This window comes from Acanthochromis polyacanthus, chromosome 4 (assembly GCF_021347895.1).
Source record: "Acanthochromis polyacanthus isolate Apoly-LR-REF ecotype Palm Island chromosome 4, KAUST_Apoly_ChrSc, whole genome shotgun sequence".
NCBI lineage: Eukaryota > Metazoa > Chordata > Actinopteri > Pomacentridae > Acanthochromis > Acanthochromis polyacanthus.
In genome coordinates this window covers 22,949,121-22,966,583 of record NC_067116.1, presented here as the reverse complement: position 1 = coordinate 22,966,583, position 17,463 = coordinate 22,949,121, and the positions used below count along the sequence as shown (strand labels likewise).

At 39.5% G+C, this 17,463-nt stretch overlaps 1 protein-coding gene across 1 annotated transcript; it reads left to right on the top strand.

Moving 5' to 3' along the window:
• The first annotated feature begins 2,683 nt into the window (after window positions 1-2,683).
• On the top strand, window positions 2,684-14,844 carry LOC110950132 (transmembrane protein 79-like). The gene is made up of 5 exons (XM_022192544.2): window positions 2,684-3,069; window positions 9,417-9,701; window positions 11,259-11,825; window positions 12,408-12,621; window positions 13,821-14,844. The coding sequence occupies exons 2-5, from the start codon at window positions 9,428-9,430 to the stop codon at window positions 14,074-14,076; spliced, it is 1,311 nt and encodes a 436-aa protein (XP_022048236.2). The 5' UTR covers window positions 2,684-3,069; window positions 9,417-9,427; the 3' UTR covers window positions 14,077-14,844.
• Window positions 14,845-17,463: the final 2,619 nt, after the last annotated feature.

Sequence of the window (17,463 nt, the reverse complement as noted above, 5' to 3'; positions counted from 1 at the left end):
GTCACTCGTGTCAGTTTTGTTGGCTTTGCTTCAACACAGTGTTTAATTAGTTTGAGATTTGATTTTAAACTAGATTTACTGCCGATGTTGTGGTGAACATTTTGACATGAAGGCTGCTCCAGATGGATGCAGAAGAGGAGGGTGTTCCTCAGTGGACATACCAGAGTTAAACATTTTCCTTTGCACTGCCTGAACCTTCTTTACATACTTGTGTGGACATGGAACAGAGCTCTGGGCTGAAGAAACACAAATATAAAAGCAGAAATGTTCATCACTCTCTGAAAGGCTTCAGACAGACCTAAAAAATGAAGGTGATCATAGTAATCCCATTTCCCCCACTATATATCTCACTTCTTTTATCATCAAAATGCTGTTTTATTTCACTGAGCAAATTAAGTCCATAATGTTGATAGGAGCAGTCATGGGAGGGTTCCTCCCTGAGCAGCATTTGATAATATATTTTTTCTCCTTCAGCGAAATTTGCAAGTTACAAAACCGTGAAAAAAACTGTTTCTGGGTCCAGAATGTTTTTAGTTTAATACCTGGCCTTTCTGAACACCTTCTCTACAGGTGTGTTCTTTCAAAGCTGTAAATTGGTGAGGTATATGTGTTCTCTAAATGTGCTTTTTTCTGACATTTTCTCTTGGTTTAAGCTGCAGAGTCATCAGAACAGAGCCGCTAACCACTGACTTGGTTTTATTCACACTGAAAAAAATGTTCCTGCTGCTAAAATAGAGCTCATTGCTTCCTCTGCAGCAGGAAAGCAAAGGTTCACAGGAGCGAGTGGAAAAGATTTGTCAGAAATCAGTGGGATCATCTGAGTAGAGTGAAACTTAATGGTGTGTGAACAGAAGAATGTCACCATGAAGTTTAACCCGTCACATCGCCTACAAACAGCTGAATAAGAAACGGTTTTACATGTCACTTCATTTAGGTCAAATTCTAAGGATTAAACTGGATCAAAACTACATTTAACAGAACAGAAAGATCAGTTATTATTATAGTTTATATTATAGTAGGACAGAGATAAAGGATTATTTTCACTATTGACCCAAACAGTCTTATCAGAAGTATTCACTCCAAACTTAAAGCAAATGTTTGATGTAAAAAAAAAAACAACATAAAAAAGGTGATAATGCGGCAAAAAATAAAAAACAAAACAGAACACTGGAATACTCTAACTTTCACAAACTGTGGAAATAACTGTATAAATATCTGTAAAACAATTATATCTTAATAGATTTAAATACAGCACAATTGTAATTTTACACATTGTGAAAATACAGGTTTTTTTTAATACTGACCTTTTTTTTTTTTTTTACAGTTGTGGCCTGTATTTTATTTTATTTTACTTTAATTTACAGGAAATAACGGGACATCTGTAATATATAAATGACTATGTAACTGATTATATATTTATATACATATGTAAACATACAGTACAGTTCAAAAGTTTGAAATGGCCTCATTTTTCAAGGAAAAACTGTTTTTTTTCAATGAAGATAACATTAAATTAACCAGAAATACAATCTAGACATTGTTAATGTGGCTTTTCTGGTTGAAAGTGGCTGATTTTTAATGGAATATCTCCATAGGGGTACAGAGGAACATTTCCAGCAACCATCACTCCTGTGTTCTAATGCTACATTGTGTTAGCTGATGGTGTTGAAAGGCTCATTGATGATTTTACAGTTATGTTAGCACGTGAATAAAAGTGTGAGTTTTCATGGAAAACATGAAATTGACAAGGTGATCCCAAAATTTGAACGCAAGTGTGTTTAAATACAATTGTTGTTTTTTTAATTTTTTAATCGTTAATGTACATGATTCTCTTCTAAATAACTACAATAAATAAATCAGGCAGCAATGATGCCAGAAAACATTTGTTAGAAAACAGCGCAATACTGCAATGTTCAGAAAAGACTGTAGAAACAGTCAAAAAACAACAAATATGTGTAAAATAATGATTTTTTTTCTGATTTGAATACAGTAAATCTGTGTAAATGCATGGTCAATTGTAAAAGAACTACTATTTGCTCTGATACTGTGTGGAAAAATACAGATTTTTAAGGGGATTTTTGGTCACCATGTAAATTAATATTCTTCTGCAATTTTGCAACAAAAAAGGGAAAATCTGAAAAAAATAACAGTTAAAAATTATATTATTTTTAGTCCCTTATGTATATAATATTCCTCCTAACTGATGGCAAATATCTTTAAAATAATGATATTTTAATGATTTTTTTAATCCAGCGAATTTGACTGGATTTTAGTTGATTTTTTTCTGAATATTCTTAAAGATTTTTTTTTCAAATTTCTTTTTTCCACCAAAAAATGTTCAAAGATTTTCCAAAAAATGTTGAAAATGTGGAAATTTTCACTGTGAAAATGTATATATTTCCCCACATTTTCACATTTGAAAATTAGTCAATTTTGACCTGCAGGATTACAGGAGGGTTAAAATGCAATAAACAATTAAATAAAACACAATAATGCCACTATAAACTCATTCTGAAGCACCTCAGACACTCTAGTGGGCATTTTAGAACTAAAACACTGCTGTTCATGTATTTAAAGGCTTTAATTTGTTTGACAGATGACACTAAAGCAGCAGAAGAAGCTCCTGCGGTGAGTCACGGTGATTTCTGAGTCATAAACAGACAAACTGCTGCAGAACTCACATCCTGTGTATGGATATTAGAGGAGTTCAGTCTAAATGTTTACTGTGCTGTTTGGATAAACGTGTGTTACCGTGATGGATGTGAGAGTTAATGCTGAATGTGAAGGTAAACTGAAGGTATCTGCCTCCTCCTCCTCCTCCTCCTCCGGCTTTATTTGCTCCATATGGTGTTTGACATGGTACCCAAGAAAGAAGAAAAAAAAACTTGTGTGGGCGGAGGAAAAGCCTAGTATTTTGTCCGTCCTGAAATTTGATTCAGAAGTTCAGGATCCTGGAAGACAAAAAGCAAACGGAGGGGGAGGGAAGAAAGGCACAGAAGGACGGAGGGTTTTTTTTTTAAACTGCGAGAAGAGTAAATTCACCAAAATACTCTGCAACCTCCGACTAAAGTAAGTTACTTTATCCCAGTGATTCATTAAAAGGCTCAGATGCGCATTAGAACAGAGTCTGCTTAGGTCTCGTTTGTCTGTGAGGTTTAAACTGCTTTAATTGCTGCTGAGTTGCCACAAAATGTGAGATTTCTGAATGACTTGTGTCCTTTTACGCACAGCTTCATGCGCGTTTTCCGGCCGCATTTGATTTACTTATCAGTAAATAAGGTGTTCCCTGAAGACCGAGGCAGGCAGGACCAGGACTTTACTTTGCTCTGTGGAGGAGGAATTGTACAAAGTTTTTTGTTTGAGAGAGTTGCTCAGCAGCGGGGGGAAAGTTATTTTTCAGCGGGGAGGCGAAGGCACATTGCCCCCTACGCGCCTTTCCACATCCACGCCAGCTCCGATAACCGCCGACATTTATTCCCCTCCGACCCCCCAAAACCTCCGGCGGCTCCTAATTGCGCTCTATACATGGTAAAAGTCTGCATTTGTTTGGAGAAAGATCGTCGCCGCGGAGTTTTTTTTTTGTTGCGTGCCGACTCTGCGCCACAGTTGGATGTGCGCCAAAAAAATCGCGGAGAAAATGCTCCAAATTCAATGTGCAGATGTTAATGAAGCAACTGGAACAGTTCAAACACGGACAGCCCGACAAAGGCCAGTGGCTGGTGTTATTTTGCACTCATCTGGCAAAACATCAGCGCGTTTTCTGCGTTTCTAAAGCGAAAACTGGCCCAAAGATATCGTTTTAAAGTGTATTGAAATGTTTTCAGATCATTTATTTAAGTAAAAATTACAAAGTTTATAAGAATTGGTGATAAAATGCCTTATAAATAAAATACTCATCATCCAGAATGGCCTCTGTCAGTTTGGGAATAAGACATTACTCATATTTGTATAATTTGCATGGACTATAAATCATATTTTATCAATTAAAATCAAATCTGATGAGTAAATATGATTGTTGCATAGTTGTAATACAGTTAAAAGAACAATAGTTTCTTCTGAAATGTTGTGGAGTATCAGTACAAAGCAGCATACATGGAAATACTCTAGTGAAGTATCTCAGAATAAGTAGACTACTGAAATAAATGTACTTTCCACCACAGACGCTGCTAATGTACGCTGCTGGTTTTATCCTGTTTTCATTTTGATTAAATGTGATTTAAGGTCATTCTTCCCCTGTGAGGCTTCATGACTATAACTGCTACGTTCTCTGTTTCTGCTGTTAGTCAGCCTCTGAGCTCTCCTGTTGAACACCAGATCCCTCTTTATGTCTGTCAACGTGTTCAGAACAAGTGAAAAACGAAGCATTTTGACCTCTTTCCGCTTCCAAAATATCCTTCAAAGAAAAGTCAGTGCTCACTTCTCCTGACCGCAGCAGAGAAGCCGCTGTTTGGAGCTACTGTGTTATTAGCAGCACAGAGCTCAAGTCAAGGCTGGAGAAACTCTGAGGTCAGGAGTTGAAGCTGAATGAAGGCTGCCGTCCTCTCGATATTTTTACATTATTTGGATTTTGCATGTTTATGTAGTCGGTTATTGTTAGGTTTAGTGGGTTAAAAGTGGAATTATATTTTCTGTGCATTTTATTTTGCAGTATTCAAGCGGAAAAACTGTGTGAAGGCTGTGTGGACTCTGCCAGGAGTTTAATTGTGGAGGACAAATATGACTCTAAGCTGCTGAGATTTGAACCTCAGTGCCTCAATACACATAGTAATTAGTATAAAATGAAATGCATTGACAGTTTTTAGCTAACAGTGATTCACTGAGCAGTTGGAACATTCTGTTAAAATAATGGGTTCATATTTTGGGACTTACACTCATTCACTTTTTTGCTTAAAGTAAATAGAAAGGCCTGATAGTTCTTTTCTATCTGTTGAGTGAAGCTGGAGACAGCTGAGCTTTGCTTCACTGAAAAAAAGAAGGCAAACAATTCTGTCTACAGATTCCTGAATCCTCCCAGAACCTCCACATCTCTAATCAACACACTGCCTCTTTAGTTTAATCTTACAGTAGACAAGCTTTTACTTTTCGTTGACGTTTATGTTGATTGCAGAAGGTTGCAGTTCTACTTTAATGACAGCGTCCATGTTTAGACTGGTCCCCTTTGAGGCCCGTGTTGAGTCTTTATTTTGCTCCCCTGCAGACGCCCTCATGAACAGCTGCTCACACTACGGACAGCTATCTGCTGGAGCTTCACTCTATTGTCTTTGTGGCATGGTCGCCTCGAGGACACAGGTTTTTAGGTTGCATCCCGCAGGCCTTTTTTGACTCGGTCAGTCCACAAGATTCACGTCAGGTGGATTCTAGTGAAGTGTAACACTGACCCTTTACTCTTTACAGCTAGCAGTATGGCGACGGTCCGCCGTTGTTTGTCCACGTCTGCGAGGGTCTGTGTGGATCCATGTGTGGACACTGCAAATGTGTGTCTTCACGGTGACATCGCTTAAAGGGCAGTAGTTCAAGCACTCAGCAGTGTTTGTCATTCGGTGAATATATAGATGCCACTCTGCTGCACATTTACATTTAAGAGTCCTCCAAGTGAACTAGAAAGTCGTACAAAAGCAAAAACTCTGCAACTGTGATTTCTGCACCTGTTCACAAGGGAGAGAAATCCTGTCTGCCACCAGGTACAAAATCTGCTGGAAGATTAAAAAGCAAACATTAGGACTAAAGCATCTGTCTGTGTTGCTACAGTTTAGTTGTTTTTACCACCTGAATAAATTTATCTTTTGATCTCTACAGGTCTTTGTACTTGTTAGCTACCAGTCAAAGGGAAACACTACAGGTGATTCAGTGAGGCAGGTACAGAAGATGGTGATAACATAGTCTTTGTTGGTTGGTTTCTACTCTCAGCGGCTCAGTTGTGCACTTTCTTTCTTTCTTTGTGTAAAAACATAAAGTAGCATCAATGACAGAGTAACAAATGATACGATCATGATATTTTGTCCACACTCGCACTGACATCACAACACAGTGATATGATGATACTCAATATATCAGCGATGGCAACAGCAAATTCTGATTTCAGCTGAAAGTTGTTGACCTTGGGGGGGGGTTCCTGAAAAATGAGCAAAAACATAATAATACTAGACTTGTTTAAGTCAGGGCTATTTTTAGATCTATCAGATGCTGTATTCTAACCCACCAATTACTGCAGTAAGTCTGTTTTTTTTCTTTGTAACAGGCTGTTGCTAGGAACGCTAGATTCATAATATCGAATTTAAACAAAAAATTGTCTCAGATTAGTTATTTCACCGGTAAGCAGCTGTATAATACACAGGATGATGTAGAGAGCTGGTTAGATCATGGGTAGAAGCCAGACACGGAGCGGATGGGGTTCTATCCATCTTGTCTGCGTTTATTTCACTCTAGCTATGACAACCCGCTAACAATATATTATTCCTTACATACATCTTACATGTGAAAAGTAATCCCACGAGCTCTTGTTTCCTTACAGCACTCATTAGAGCATCCATAGGCTGAACAGAAGTCCGGCATCTTTAAATAACTATGCTGGAGTCAGAGGGAGATAGTGTGTAGCTTAAGTGTTGAGTGGCAAAACCAGCATTGTAAAAAATATCCGAGCACCTTGTATAGTAGCTACGCGTGTGACGTTTCTAAAAAAAATCAAACAGTTTGGCAATCGGTTCAAAATTGCCATCGCTGATATGTCAACACAGTCATCTACAACACATCACGATATCTGTGTGTCAGAAAAAGAAACATACTCCTAAAAAGGCAAAAAGCAGGAATGTATTTATTTACTGGCTTGTGTGTGTATTATCTTTATTATTCCACGTTAATAATGTTCAGCTGATTGAATCTCTCATTCATTCTACTGCACTGTTCCGCATTTTCCCAAGTGAGTTTCTTTTTCTTTATTTGCAATTTAGTTTACCTTCATTTATTACTCTGTCAAGTAATGTGGTGGAGTTATGTGACGATCAACGTACATTTGTCTGTCTGTTAGCAACATTACAAAAAAACAGATTAGGATGAAATTTTCAGGGAAGGCCAGAAATGATACAAGGACCAAGTGATTAGATTTTGGCAGTGATGTGGCTTAAAGTCCGGATCCACGGATTTGTTAAAGATTTCCATTGTGAGATAGCGGCACGGCAGCACTGTAGCTATGGCAACAAGTGAACACTACATCAGCTGCCTGCTGATGATCGCATGGCTGCGATCCTACTTTAAATCTACCGCTGCAGACTTTTCAGGACTTATCCATCAGAAATAATACAAGGAACAATTGTTTAAATTGTGGGGGTGTTTGAGTCCCATCAATTCCCGCCGTAAACTACATATTTAGGTCACATGATTCAGTATCCGTACATAACACACGCCTGTGCTCAGCGCAACATTATTTTGTTTGTGGGTACATCTATAATAAATATCCACATTTTATGTTGCTGTGATTTGTGATCATCAGTAACTAATAAAAAAAATGCTGCCTTTGTGACAATGCCATATGGGTAATGAACAACCTTGGTGAAGAACTGCCCTCTCTGAGTGCTTTTCTTGTTTCTTAAGTATTGCCACAAGGAGTCATGAAACAGTGAGTCTGCTAACTTAAGTTGGTTGTTCAAAGCACCAAAAGTTTTACTATAAATATCGATATCTGATGCCTCTGTATTGATGATATCAATATTTTGTCCCGGCTCTAATAGCAGCCCAGTTTACTTTTCCTAACACACACACTAAAGAATTTCTACGAGCTCTTCTGTCTCTGTTTTAGACTAAACAAATGAATAACTCACCTTTTTCTTCCCTATATATTCTTGCTGTACCTTTACCCTTGTTGTAGTTACTTCTTATACACAAATTAGTACTCAAACTATGTCATTTCTCCATATAAAATGATCTCTATTTCACTAAACCACTTCAGTACGCCTGCTTGTTTATTCTTTCTTATTTTGTCAAAGCTGTTGTTCATTTTGTGTCCAGTTTGTTAGTTGTGAATAATGAAAACAGAAAATCATCTTACCTTTGCAGCAGCAGCACCAGCAGAAATACGTCTTACTTAGTAACACTGGGGGAGCTGAAACGCTGTCATTTGCCGTTTAAATTAGTGAAATCCTCAAAACAAACGTTTATGCTAAGTGTTTTTAATGTGTTTTCAGGCTTTAATGCTAACCAAAGCAACCTAGCCACTTGCTATTGCTTCATGCTTAATGAATGAATTGATCTGAGGATTCAGTTTTCTCAGTCCAGGAGATATTGAGCAGATTTCCTAAACTTTAGTATTTTACAGACAGACATCAATATGCTGCCTGAGTTTCCTTAGTGCTTCACATTTTATTGGCCTGAAAGTAGTAGAATCTTGTGTAAACAGGCTATTACTTGAATCAGACTACCTTCCATAAATGATGAAGTTTTTAATAACAGAATTTAAACTCCCTCAGAGTATTAAAATCAAAGGAAAAGATAACCTCAGAATCCCCACTGCGGCATCTGTATGTGTTGCAATCGTGCTGTACAGCAATTTGTTTCGGCATTGTTTTGATGTTGTTCAGTGTTAAGTGATTTTATGAAGGGAAAAAAACTCACTCAGCTTCACGGACAACAGTTCAGACCTGCTGGGTCGGCGTTCCTTCACTGGGGAAGATAAACTCTGACATCCTGTCAGTGATGATTATTATAGAACCAGGTGCATAAACTCATAACATTAATTTCCTTTTTACCCAAATAAGCACATGTCCTCAGAAAATGTAATCAGTTTGACATCCCTCCACATGAAGTCCCGCTGATGTTTCGGTTTTCTCCTTCCCTAATTTGGAAGGTCAGTGCAAACACACTGTAAAACTGAAGTCAGGAGGTGTTTCTCAGGTAGAAGAAAAGATGAAAGCAACATCAACAGCAAATGTAAAAGTGATTAAAGTCACAAAAATATTGATTTATCTGCACCTGGTTGCCATTCTTCCATGAATTTTAGAGGGAAATCCAGATTCCAGAGCTCATAATGACCTGACATGCATCTGTGTATTTGTTAATGTGACGTCTCTGCACACTGCCAGTAGATGTTTGAAATAAGGTGAATAAGTGGCTATTTAAAGTTGAATACTAGGCTTTAGTGTATGTTGTGTGTATTAATTTGGCTTCTCTGACACTTGAAGGATGAATGTGATCTTCACACACACATGTCTGTGTTGTTGGTCTTTTGTTGGCTTTATTAGATAAGTTATTAAAGAAGGCCTGCAGCAAAAGGTTTTAAGCCAGAATCAAACCCAGACCACGGCTTCAGGGACTATAGCCCCTATTTATGGGTCATCTACTCAACCAGTAGAGTTGTCTGGGTGCCCTCACGTCTGTGTTTTAAACTGTTTTTCTTCTGGCTTTCATCTTGTCCCCGCTGCTCTCAGGCTCTGTGACTATGAGCACCTCGGGGCTTCAGGCCACTAACCGGCAGAACGTGAAGGAGCTTGACAGCATGAAGGAGTCCATCAGCGACATCATCAACCAGCTCCAGGACATCGACCCAGCCAGGCTCTCCTTCTCCCCCTTCCTGGACCTGGACACTCAGATCTCCTTGGCTCCGGTGTCTGACAGCCCCGAGTCCTCGGTGGAGGAGCTGCACTCGTCCTCCCACTCCGTCTCCGGCTCCCAGCGCTCTCTGGAGCCGCCACCAGCCACCGATCAGCCAAAGAGTGAGTTATTGCTGCTGCTTTTTACTGTCTGCCTGCTGGAGCTGTAGGAGTCGAGAGCAAATTAGCAAAGGCTATAGCCGAGCTTGAGTCCAGACTGGATCCAAAGGGAATTAAGGCAGAGTCAGGACTGATTAAAGCAGAGCAACAGCTAGTAAGCAGTGGACACGTCTTTCCAGCTTTTAGAATAGAGTTCAGGGAGTTTTTAAAGGTTGAGCAGATGTGTCAAAATACCTGCAGCTGCATCAGTGCCATCAGTGAATAAAGTTTTATAATTCTTTTAATCCTTTAGGTTTTTAGACGTGGTTTGTAGTGTTTGGAACGACGTGTAGAGACAGTATGAGATGGAAAAAAGTTATTGTTGTGATGGGAATAAATTAAGATATTCACTATTAGCTACAAACACCAGCAGATTAAATAGTTTCCCTGAAGAGAAGGTCACATTGAAGACATTTTATGATCTAATGACTCACTTTTTACTAAAATCTTCTACATGAGTTCTTCTTGGTGGAATATTCTCGAAAGCATGAACAGTGTTTCAGGAAAGACATGTTTTTATTGTTGCGGATTGTATTTATCGAGCTTGTTAGAGGAAAATTTAATTGTTTAAATGCTACTTTACTCGCAAAAACAGAAAATGTGAGACAAAGATGTGAGAATCATTTCAAGTCCTGCAGTTTAGCCTCCGTCTGTAATGTGAGGTGGGTGAATATTTGTAACTTTCCTCAGTGCAAATATTTCTGGTATTGTTGAGCGTCTGGATGTTTTTCACATTTTGGCTCAAACTGTTTTCTAAATGTGGAATTTGATGAGCTTTAATTTCTGTTGTGAGGATTGATGCTGATCTTTTGACCCTTTTCTGCACATAGCAACAATAAGAATTATATTTAATGGCATTTAAAGATGAAACACTGCCGTCTCAGCTTACGGGATAATCCTGATGATATATGATTTCACTTATTGTCAAAAATCTCACTGTTGAGACCAGAACCGGTGTGTGTCAGTACGACTCTCAACACTTTATGACTTCTCTACACTTTGTGCGGTGCTGGTTCCCACTGAAGACATACTGCAAGTCCTTAAAAGCAGGACACATATATAGAGTTTCCAATAAAAAAAAAGAAGCTATGTGGTTTCTTTGAACAGCTGGGTTCTGCAGTTTTTGTTTTATTTTGGCAAACTTTTGGTAGCTAAATTACTCACGCCTGTTCGTTTTAATGAAGGATCATGTCACCACTGCTGCTCATTTATGTGTCTTTAATAATTTTTGGACAACTATAATGGATTAAACTTAAATCAGAGCCAAAATCTTGTATAAGTAGAACCAGTTCATTGTTGCGTTTGGTCTTTTATTGAGGGATTTATTGACCATATTAACAAATAAATCATGTCACCAGACTTGTATGACGTCTCATGTGTGCCTCCCAACAGTTTACATGACACCTTGGGCTCTGCTATGTTCCGTGGACATAAGGAAGTGAATGATTAATTAGAAAAAGTCTGATTTGTTCCAGTGTCTGTCTTTGGACTCTGCATTAAAATGTGCTCTGATTTGAACAGGCTCAGCTCCTCGCCACCAGCAGCCCAGCGTCCGCCTCCCAGAAGAGCCTCGGGCCGATCAGACGGAGGAGGGGGAGCTGGATCAAACTGTTTCCAGTCCCATCATCACGCCGCACAATTTGGACGCCGCCACGGAAAACTGCATCGGCCCTCCAACCCCGGCCTCTCAGGGAGATATTCCCAACGGCACAGACACACCGAGATGGAGTCCAGAGTCCACCAATCTGGACTGTACCGCAGATGAAGGTCGGCCTCTGATAGGCCCGCCGCCAGAGAGCGTGGAGCTGGCTGTGTGGAGCTCCGAGGGCCCTGGAGAGACTTGCGCAGCCGCAGAGGAGGCTTCAGATCGAGGACGATGCTGCTGCCACTGCTGCCAGTGCAGATGCTGCCAGAGCGGCCGAGTTCCTGCTTTCTTCTCAGTCCTGGCGTCTCTTCTGTGTGCAGCCGGGGTCCTTTATGCACTCTATTTCTATGTCCCCATTAAGCCCCCCGACTGCCCCGATAGAAGCAGCCGCATCGTTTTCACCTTCTGCTGCTGCGTGGTGGCTGCCGTCCCCATCCTGCTCGGTATGTTTCAAACACCTGCACGCTGACGTTCAAAAACAGCCGTCTGAGCGCCTCAAATGAAAGATAAAGATTAAGAGAGGATTTGGTTTGTCTGGCTGCCTCGTCGTGGAATGTTTCAATGTCTCCCGTCCCCTTTAATTTCATGCGCTTTCAACCTCAATGCAGCAGACGTTTCCCCGGGCCTCCAGAGAGAAGCATAATTTCCTTCTCCTTCTCATAGCTTTAAATGGAAACTACAATAAGAGGTTGGCTGCCGCTCCCGTCTCCCAGGCTGTGGCCTAATTGTTTCAGAGCTTTTTAATCACTTCCCAACCTGGGTGACTAGGAACGAGAGGGCAGGTGGCAAAAACATCCAAACCAAATCCAGCCCAGACCATTTTCCTCCTGCTTATTTGTCAGTCTGATGACAGTGAGGAGTATTTGCATGCGAGTCCTTCTGCTGGCAGTTGTGGTATTCAAATGAAGAAATTGTAAAAACAAAGTGTGCTGTCAGACAGGCTTGCCTAAAGTTGAGAGCCGTTTGTGGAAACATGGCCCTGATTCAAGATGCTAACTGACTTATTGCTCTTTTATCCCTCGCAGCGATGCTTGTGGGTGCAGCGTGTCAGTTCTGCACCGCTTCCTTCAATCTGCAGGAGCCAATTCCCAGAAGAAAGGCGCTTCAGCAGCACTTTGTCACGTCGTCCTTGGAACAGTTGCTCCTCTACGTCCTCAACCTTGTCGTTATGGCCGCTTTACTGCCACAAGACCAGCTGAAGTTGGTGCCTATACTGGTTGCAATGTTCATCTTTGGAAGGTGAGGCTCAAAAGTCGACTACAATGTAGCTTTGCTGCACCAAAATCGCGAAACTGCCTCAAAGCTCTCAGAACTAATGAGATCACTTCTTCAAGTCAAGCCTAGTTTAAAACTCTGAACCACAAAACCCACTGGCAGATTTTAAAGGCATGTTATCCCCAAGAACTGCAGAATTACCCTGTTTATCAAGGCCAGAAGCTGCAAAAACAGAAAGAAATATCAGATTTTCAACTGACCGGCACTGCTTGAACTACTCATCTGTGATGCTCTGTTCTGTTAGAAAAATCTAACCAAAGCTAAGCTTAACATCATCATATTTCATCAAAATGACTTTACATGTCTCATTTAACCTTCCTGTTTTGCTCATTTATGGGCACCAAAAATATTGTTTCCTTGTTTAAAAAAATCCAAAAATTAAACAAAAAATTCCCCACATTTCTGAAAATTTGCAAAACCTACAGGAAGAAAATTCCAATAATTCCTTAAAAGTTTTATTTTTAAAAAATCCCCCAAATTTGGCAAGAAAATTCTTGTAAATATTTTCAAAAAAATGAGTAAAAATCTTCCAAAAAATCCTAAAAATATCTAAAGTGATTACATATATACCAGTAAAACTTCTACTATTCTCTTAAGAACATTCACGTAAAAATCAACCAAAATCCAGCGAATTTCACTGGATTTTGGTCGGTTTTTATGTGAATATTATTAAGAAACATTTTTAACATTTCTTTTTTTCCACCAAAAAATGTTCAAAGATTTCCCAGAAGTTTCACTGTGAAAACATATTTTTGTTCCGCATTTTCAAACTCAAAACTGGTCAATTTTGACCCGCAGAACAACATGAGGGTTAAACTAGATACAAGAAGTCATGGAATCACTAAAATATAAGATGTGATTAAATGTAGCTTGTGTCAGTATTTAATAATCAGGATGCGAAGGAACTTTCACTGCTTTAGCTCGTCAGAAATGCTGGTTATGTCTTAAAACTAAGCTAAGCAGGATCAGGTTTATCTGGAGGGAGAAGTTTCTGTGACAGATTTATGCAAACCTGCTTTATGACACAGAACTGCCTGATTAACTGAAGTGAGGATTTAACTTGTAACGTGTAATCAGAACCCATCAGGGAGGCTGCGAGTGTTTATCAGCGAGGTTTGAACTCGATCTGATTTCCTGTTTGCTGTGTTTTTGATCCTCCACAGACTTGTTTACTGGGTCAGCCTGAACATGTGCAGCTCCTGGCGAGGCTTCGGCTCTGGCCTGACCATCTTCCCGCTCCTCGCCATGGTGGCTCTCAATCTGTTCCTCATGTACATCCTCAGTCTCAATGAGCCACTTTTTGGCTCTCAGGACGTCCTCTATAATCAGGTCACCCCCTCTTCCTGGTCAGAGGAGACATCACAGAGCCCGAGTGGCAAACCAGACATCTTACCCACAGACATCCTGGACGCTCAGTGAGGAGGCGAGCTGCGCTTTCTTCTCTAAGAGGAGGAGATCTTTCCAAAAATAGGCCATTCCTGTGGTCTGCAGTTCAGCACAGCTACACATGCTGCCACTATAACCTCCAACTCTGTGACGGCTTAACTTGTGATTTTGCTCCTCCTATACACAACCTTTTTTATGTGGATTCATGCTTATTATCTGAATTGCGAGAGCTCTGCCCGCTAGTGGCCGGGGATGCCTTTGAACAATACTGTAGTCATAAAACATTTGTCCTTTTAAGCTATTCCAGTGCCTATATTTAATGTTTTGAACTCTAAGTACTTAAAAGCTGTGATATATATATATATATATATATATATATATATATATATATATATATATATATACATGGCTGAATTTGGTTTCTCCTTAAAAAGAACATGCAGCTAGTGTTGTCAGTTTGTGTTATTATTTCAACTGTCCGAAAAGTTTGTACATGATGAAGTCAGATTAAAAGCCATTTGTAAAAAAACGTCTTTCCATCGTTGGTTTTCCGTTGACCAGTTGTTTCTTTATGCTTGGACTCAGCAGCTATTCCTGGAGAAGCGGCACTGTGTGTTTTCAGCGCCGGGACTGTCATTATGTGATAACATGCTCTCCATGTTGCTCTCCATCCCCACCCTGCTGGCGTCCTCACTGCGGCTGATGAACTCGCTCGGTTTGCGGCACCAAAAAGAAGCCCAAACAAAAACAGGATAAGATGCACTTTCATTCGACCACTCCGTCGAGGAGAGATTAATGAGCCCTGCAGATGACTGTGATTAAAAGTGATTTGTTGACTAAAGGTATTTATCAAGTCAAAGCAAACGTCTTTCAAGCTCAAATGCTCAGATTTATTTGGTTTTTTACTATTTATTTAGATTCCCGTTAAAGATGGATGAACCCTCCGTGACCCTTATGTTTCCTAAAGAGCGGTTTTAAAGTTCAGTCTGGTGGCTCCATCCGTCACCATTTTGGTAGTGCCTGACTCCTCCTGACTCCTAATTTAAACTGAGCTGTGAGGTGGACCATGAGTGGATCTGAAGCAGGCCATTGACTGTCCTATGATGGCTCCCACCTGCCATTCAAAGCAGCCACGACCTTAATGATGCTGATCTTTAAGACTTAAAACAAATCATGCGACAGAGTTATATCAAAATTCATTCTCTCTGCAGTTGTCATTAAAATTGAAATTAGATAGAGAGACCAAAACCATTTCCGTAGCAGGCTGTAAATACTTTTATTTCTGTTGTAAAGTTGGACATTTTTACATGGGAGTCTATGGGGATTGACTCACTTTTGCAGCAACCCCAAGTGGCCAGTCAAGGAACTGCATTTTTGGCACTGAAGTGTTTTTTCTTGTTTCTGCCACAGCTGCTGCTAGTAGTTTTTTGTCCACAATCTCAACTTACATCATAAAATCACGAACCCACAAAAAGCACCTTCAAAGCTCGTACCAGAATAAACGTGTGCTAAATGCACAATAGGTGGAGAAAAGCAGTAACGTAAACTCTTTCAGATATGATCAGTCATACAATAGGTTAGGATTTATTTTCCTATATCTTGTAAAGGTAGCGATAATATTAATTATCTAATTGTGAGGCACAATTATAAGTTTTTCAAACATCTTTATAAAGTTATTTTTAGGCCGAGACATTATCAAACTAACCGAGTGTGAAATGATTATGTATTTGCCATTTAATATTACAGCTGGGGAAAAAAAATGAGTAGGGTGTACCTGACAGTATGAACAGAAACAAACGAGACAGAAGTTTTTATTTCTAATGGGACTTTGGACAGTCTACGGAGCATTTTAGTAAGCTGGTGCAGTATGGACATCCAAAAAACTAACTTGGCAGCCCTATTATGTAGTAACTGAAGTCTAAAGTTTAATTGAAGACATTATTTTCACTTGCTGTCTGTTGGAGAGGCTTTGTTTGCCTGCCATTCTCTATAAACAGGTATTATACTGGCCTCAAATCAAGCAACATACTTGACCAGTTCATCTGTCTTACTGTATCCTTCTTTAAAACCTCTTGGCAGTGTGCTTTGGATTGTTATCATGGTTGAATATTCCTTTCCTTCAAGCTTCTGCTGACTGGGAGTCATCTAGTCAGCCAGTATTTTTGTTTATCCACTGACATCTATAAATGTCACCTACCCTTCATCTTTTGTACTCATACAGCTCCATACAATCACACCCTCTAGTCTGTGCTTCACTGTCAGGACTAGGGCCGGGGTGGGACTCATTTTCAGCCCTGGACTTTCATGCCTCAGGCTGGTCCACTTTAGATCATGTAATTCTAGCCTTGTCTTGTAATTCAGTGTGTTTTTCTAAAATATTTCCAATTCAGTGCAAGTAAGGGTTGCTTCACAATGAGGATTTATTCCAACGAGTGCACATCTCCAACATTATTCTTTACAACAATATCAGAATCTATATTCCGTTCAAATAAGTGTTCAAGGATATCCAAACCTTAAAAATTAAATAAAATAAGAAATAAAAATATTAAATTTAAAAATAAAAAATAAAAGGTGTTGTACTTTCTAATAACACATCATCTCTTTTTTCCTCTGCAAGGAAACAGTTCCATCACAACTTAAAGTTCACAAATATGAGAACATCAGTTATAGGTCTAATTTCCAAAACTATTCATTACAACATCACAATGTCCTTTTTTGCAATATCAAATATCAGGCAACTTAGTGTACACAGATATCTAATCCTCATGAATGAAGAATAATTATTGTACTGTTGTCTGCAAGTTTGTTATTCACAGTATAACATAACCTGCTAATGAAAATTTAAAAATGCTTTGATTTTCATTTTATATTTACAATAACAAGAAAATAAAATCAGTAAGAGGCAGAAACGAAAAAAGGTCAGTTTTTTCCAGGCGTGAACTAACCGTGACGTCACCCGTTGGTTTCAATGCCGAGAAAATGAAGCCCAGATATTGCTACTTCCTGGTCGCCATTTGGGATTTTTTGGAGCCAGTGAGGTAAAAAGCGTCATCAAACAGACTGGACTGGAGAGCAACTCAGGGCAGGACCAGTCAGTGGGGCTGTCAATCAAGTATAACCACGCCCCATGGCTCCGCCAACTTTAACGATTTATTTAAAATTCAGTATTGATTTATTTTAAGATCGGCCACCTTATCTCCCATTTTGACCATGAAAACTAACGGGAAAAAAATCCTGAGCTGTAGAAAATCAGTCTATCAAATTTTATTTTTTCCAAAAATTAATTGGGGTCTATGGAGAAAAAGCTTTTTGGAGCCAACCCTAGCGGACGGCGTGATATTGCAAGTTTTTGACACTTCTGGGTGGACTTCAATTTTGCAGCCAGATGCTACGTCCATCTTTATTAGTCTGTTACTGCGG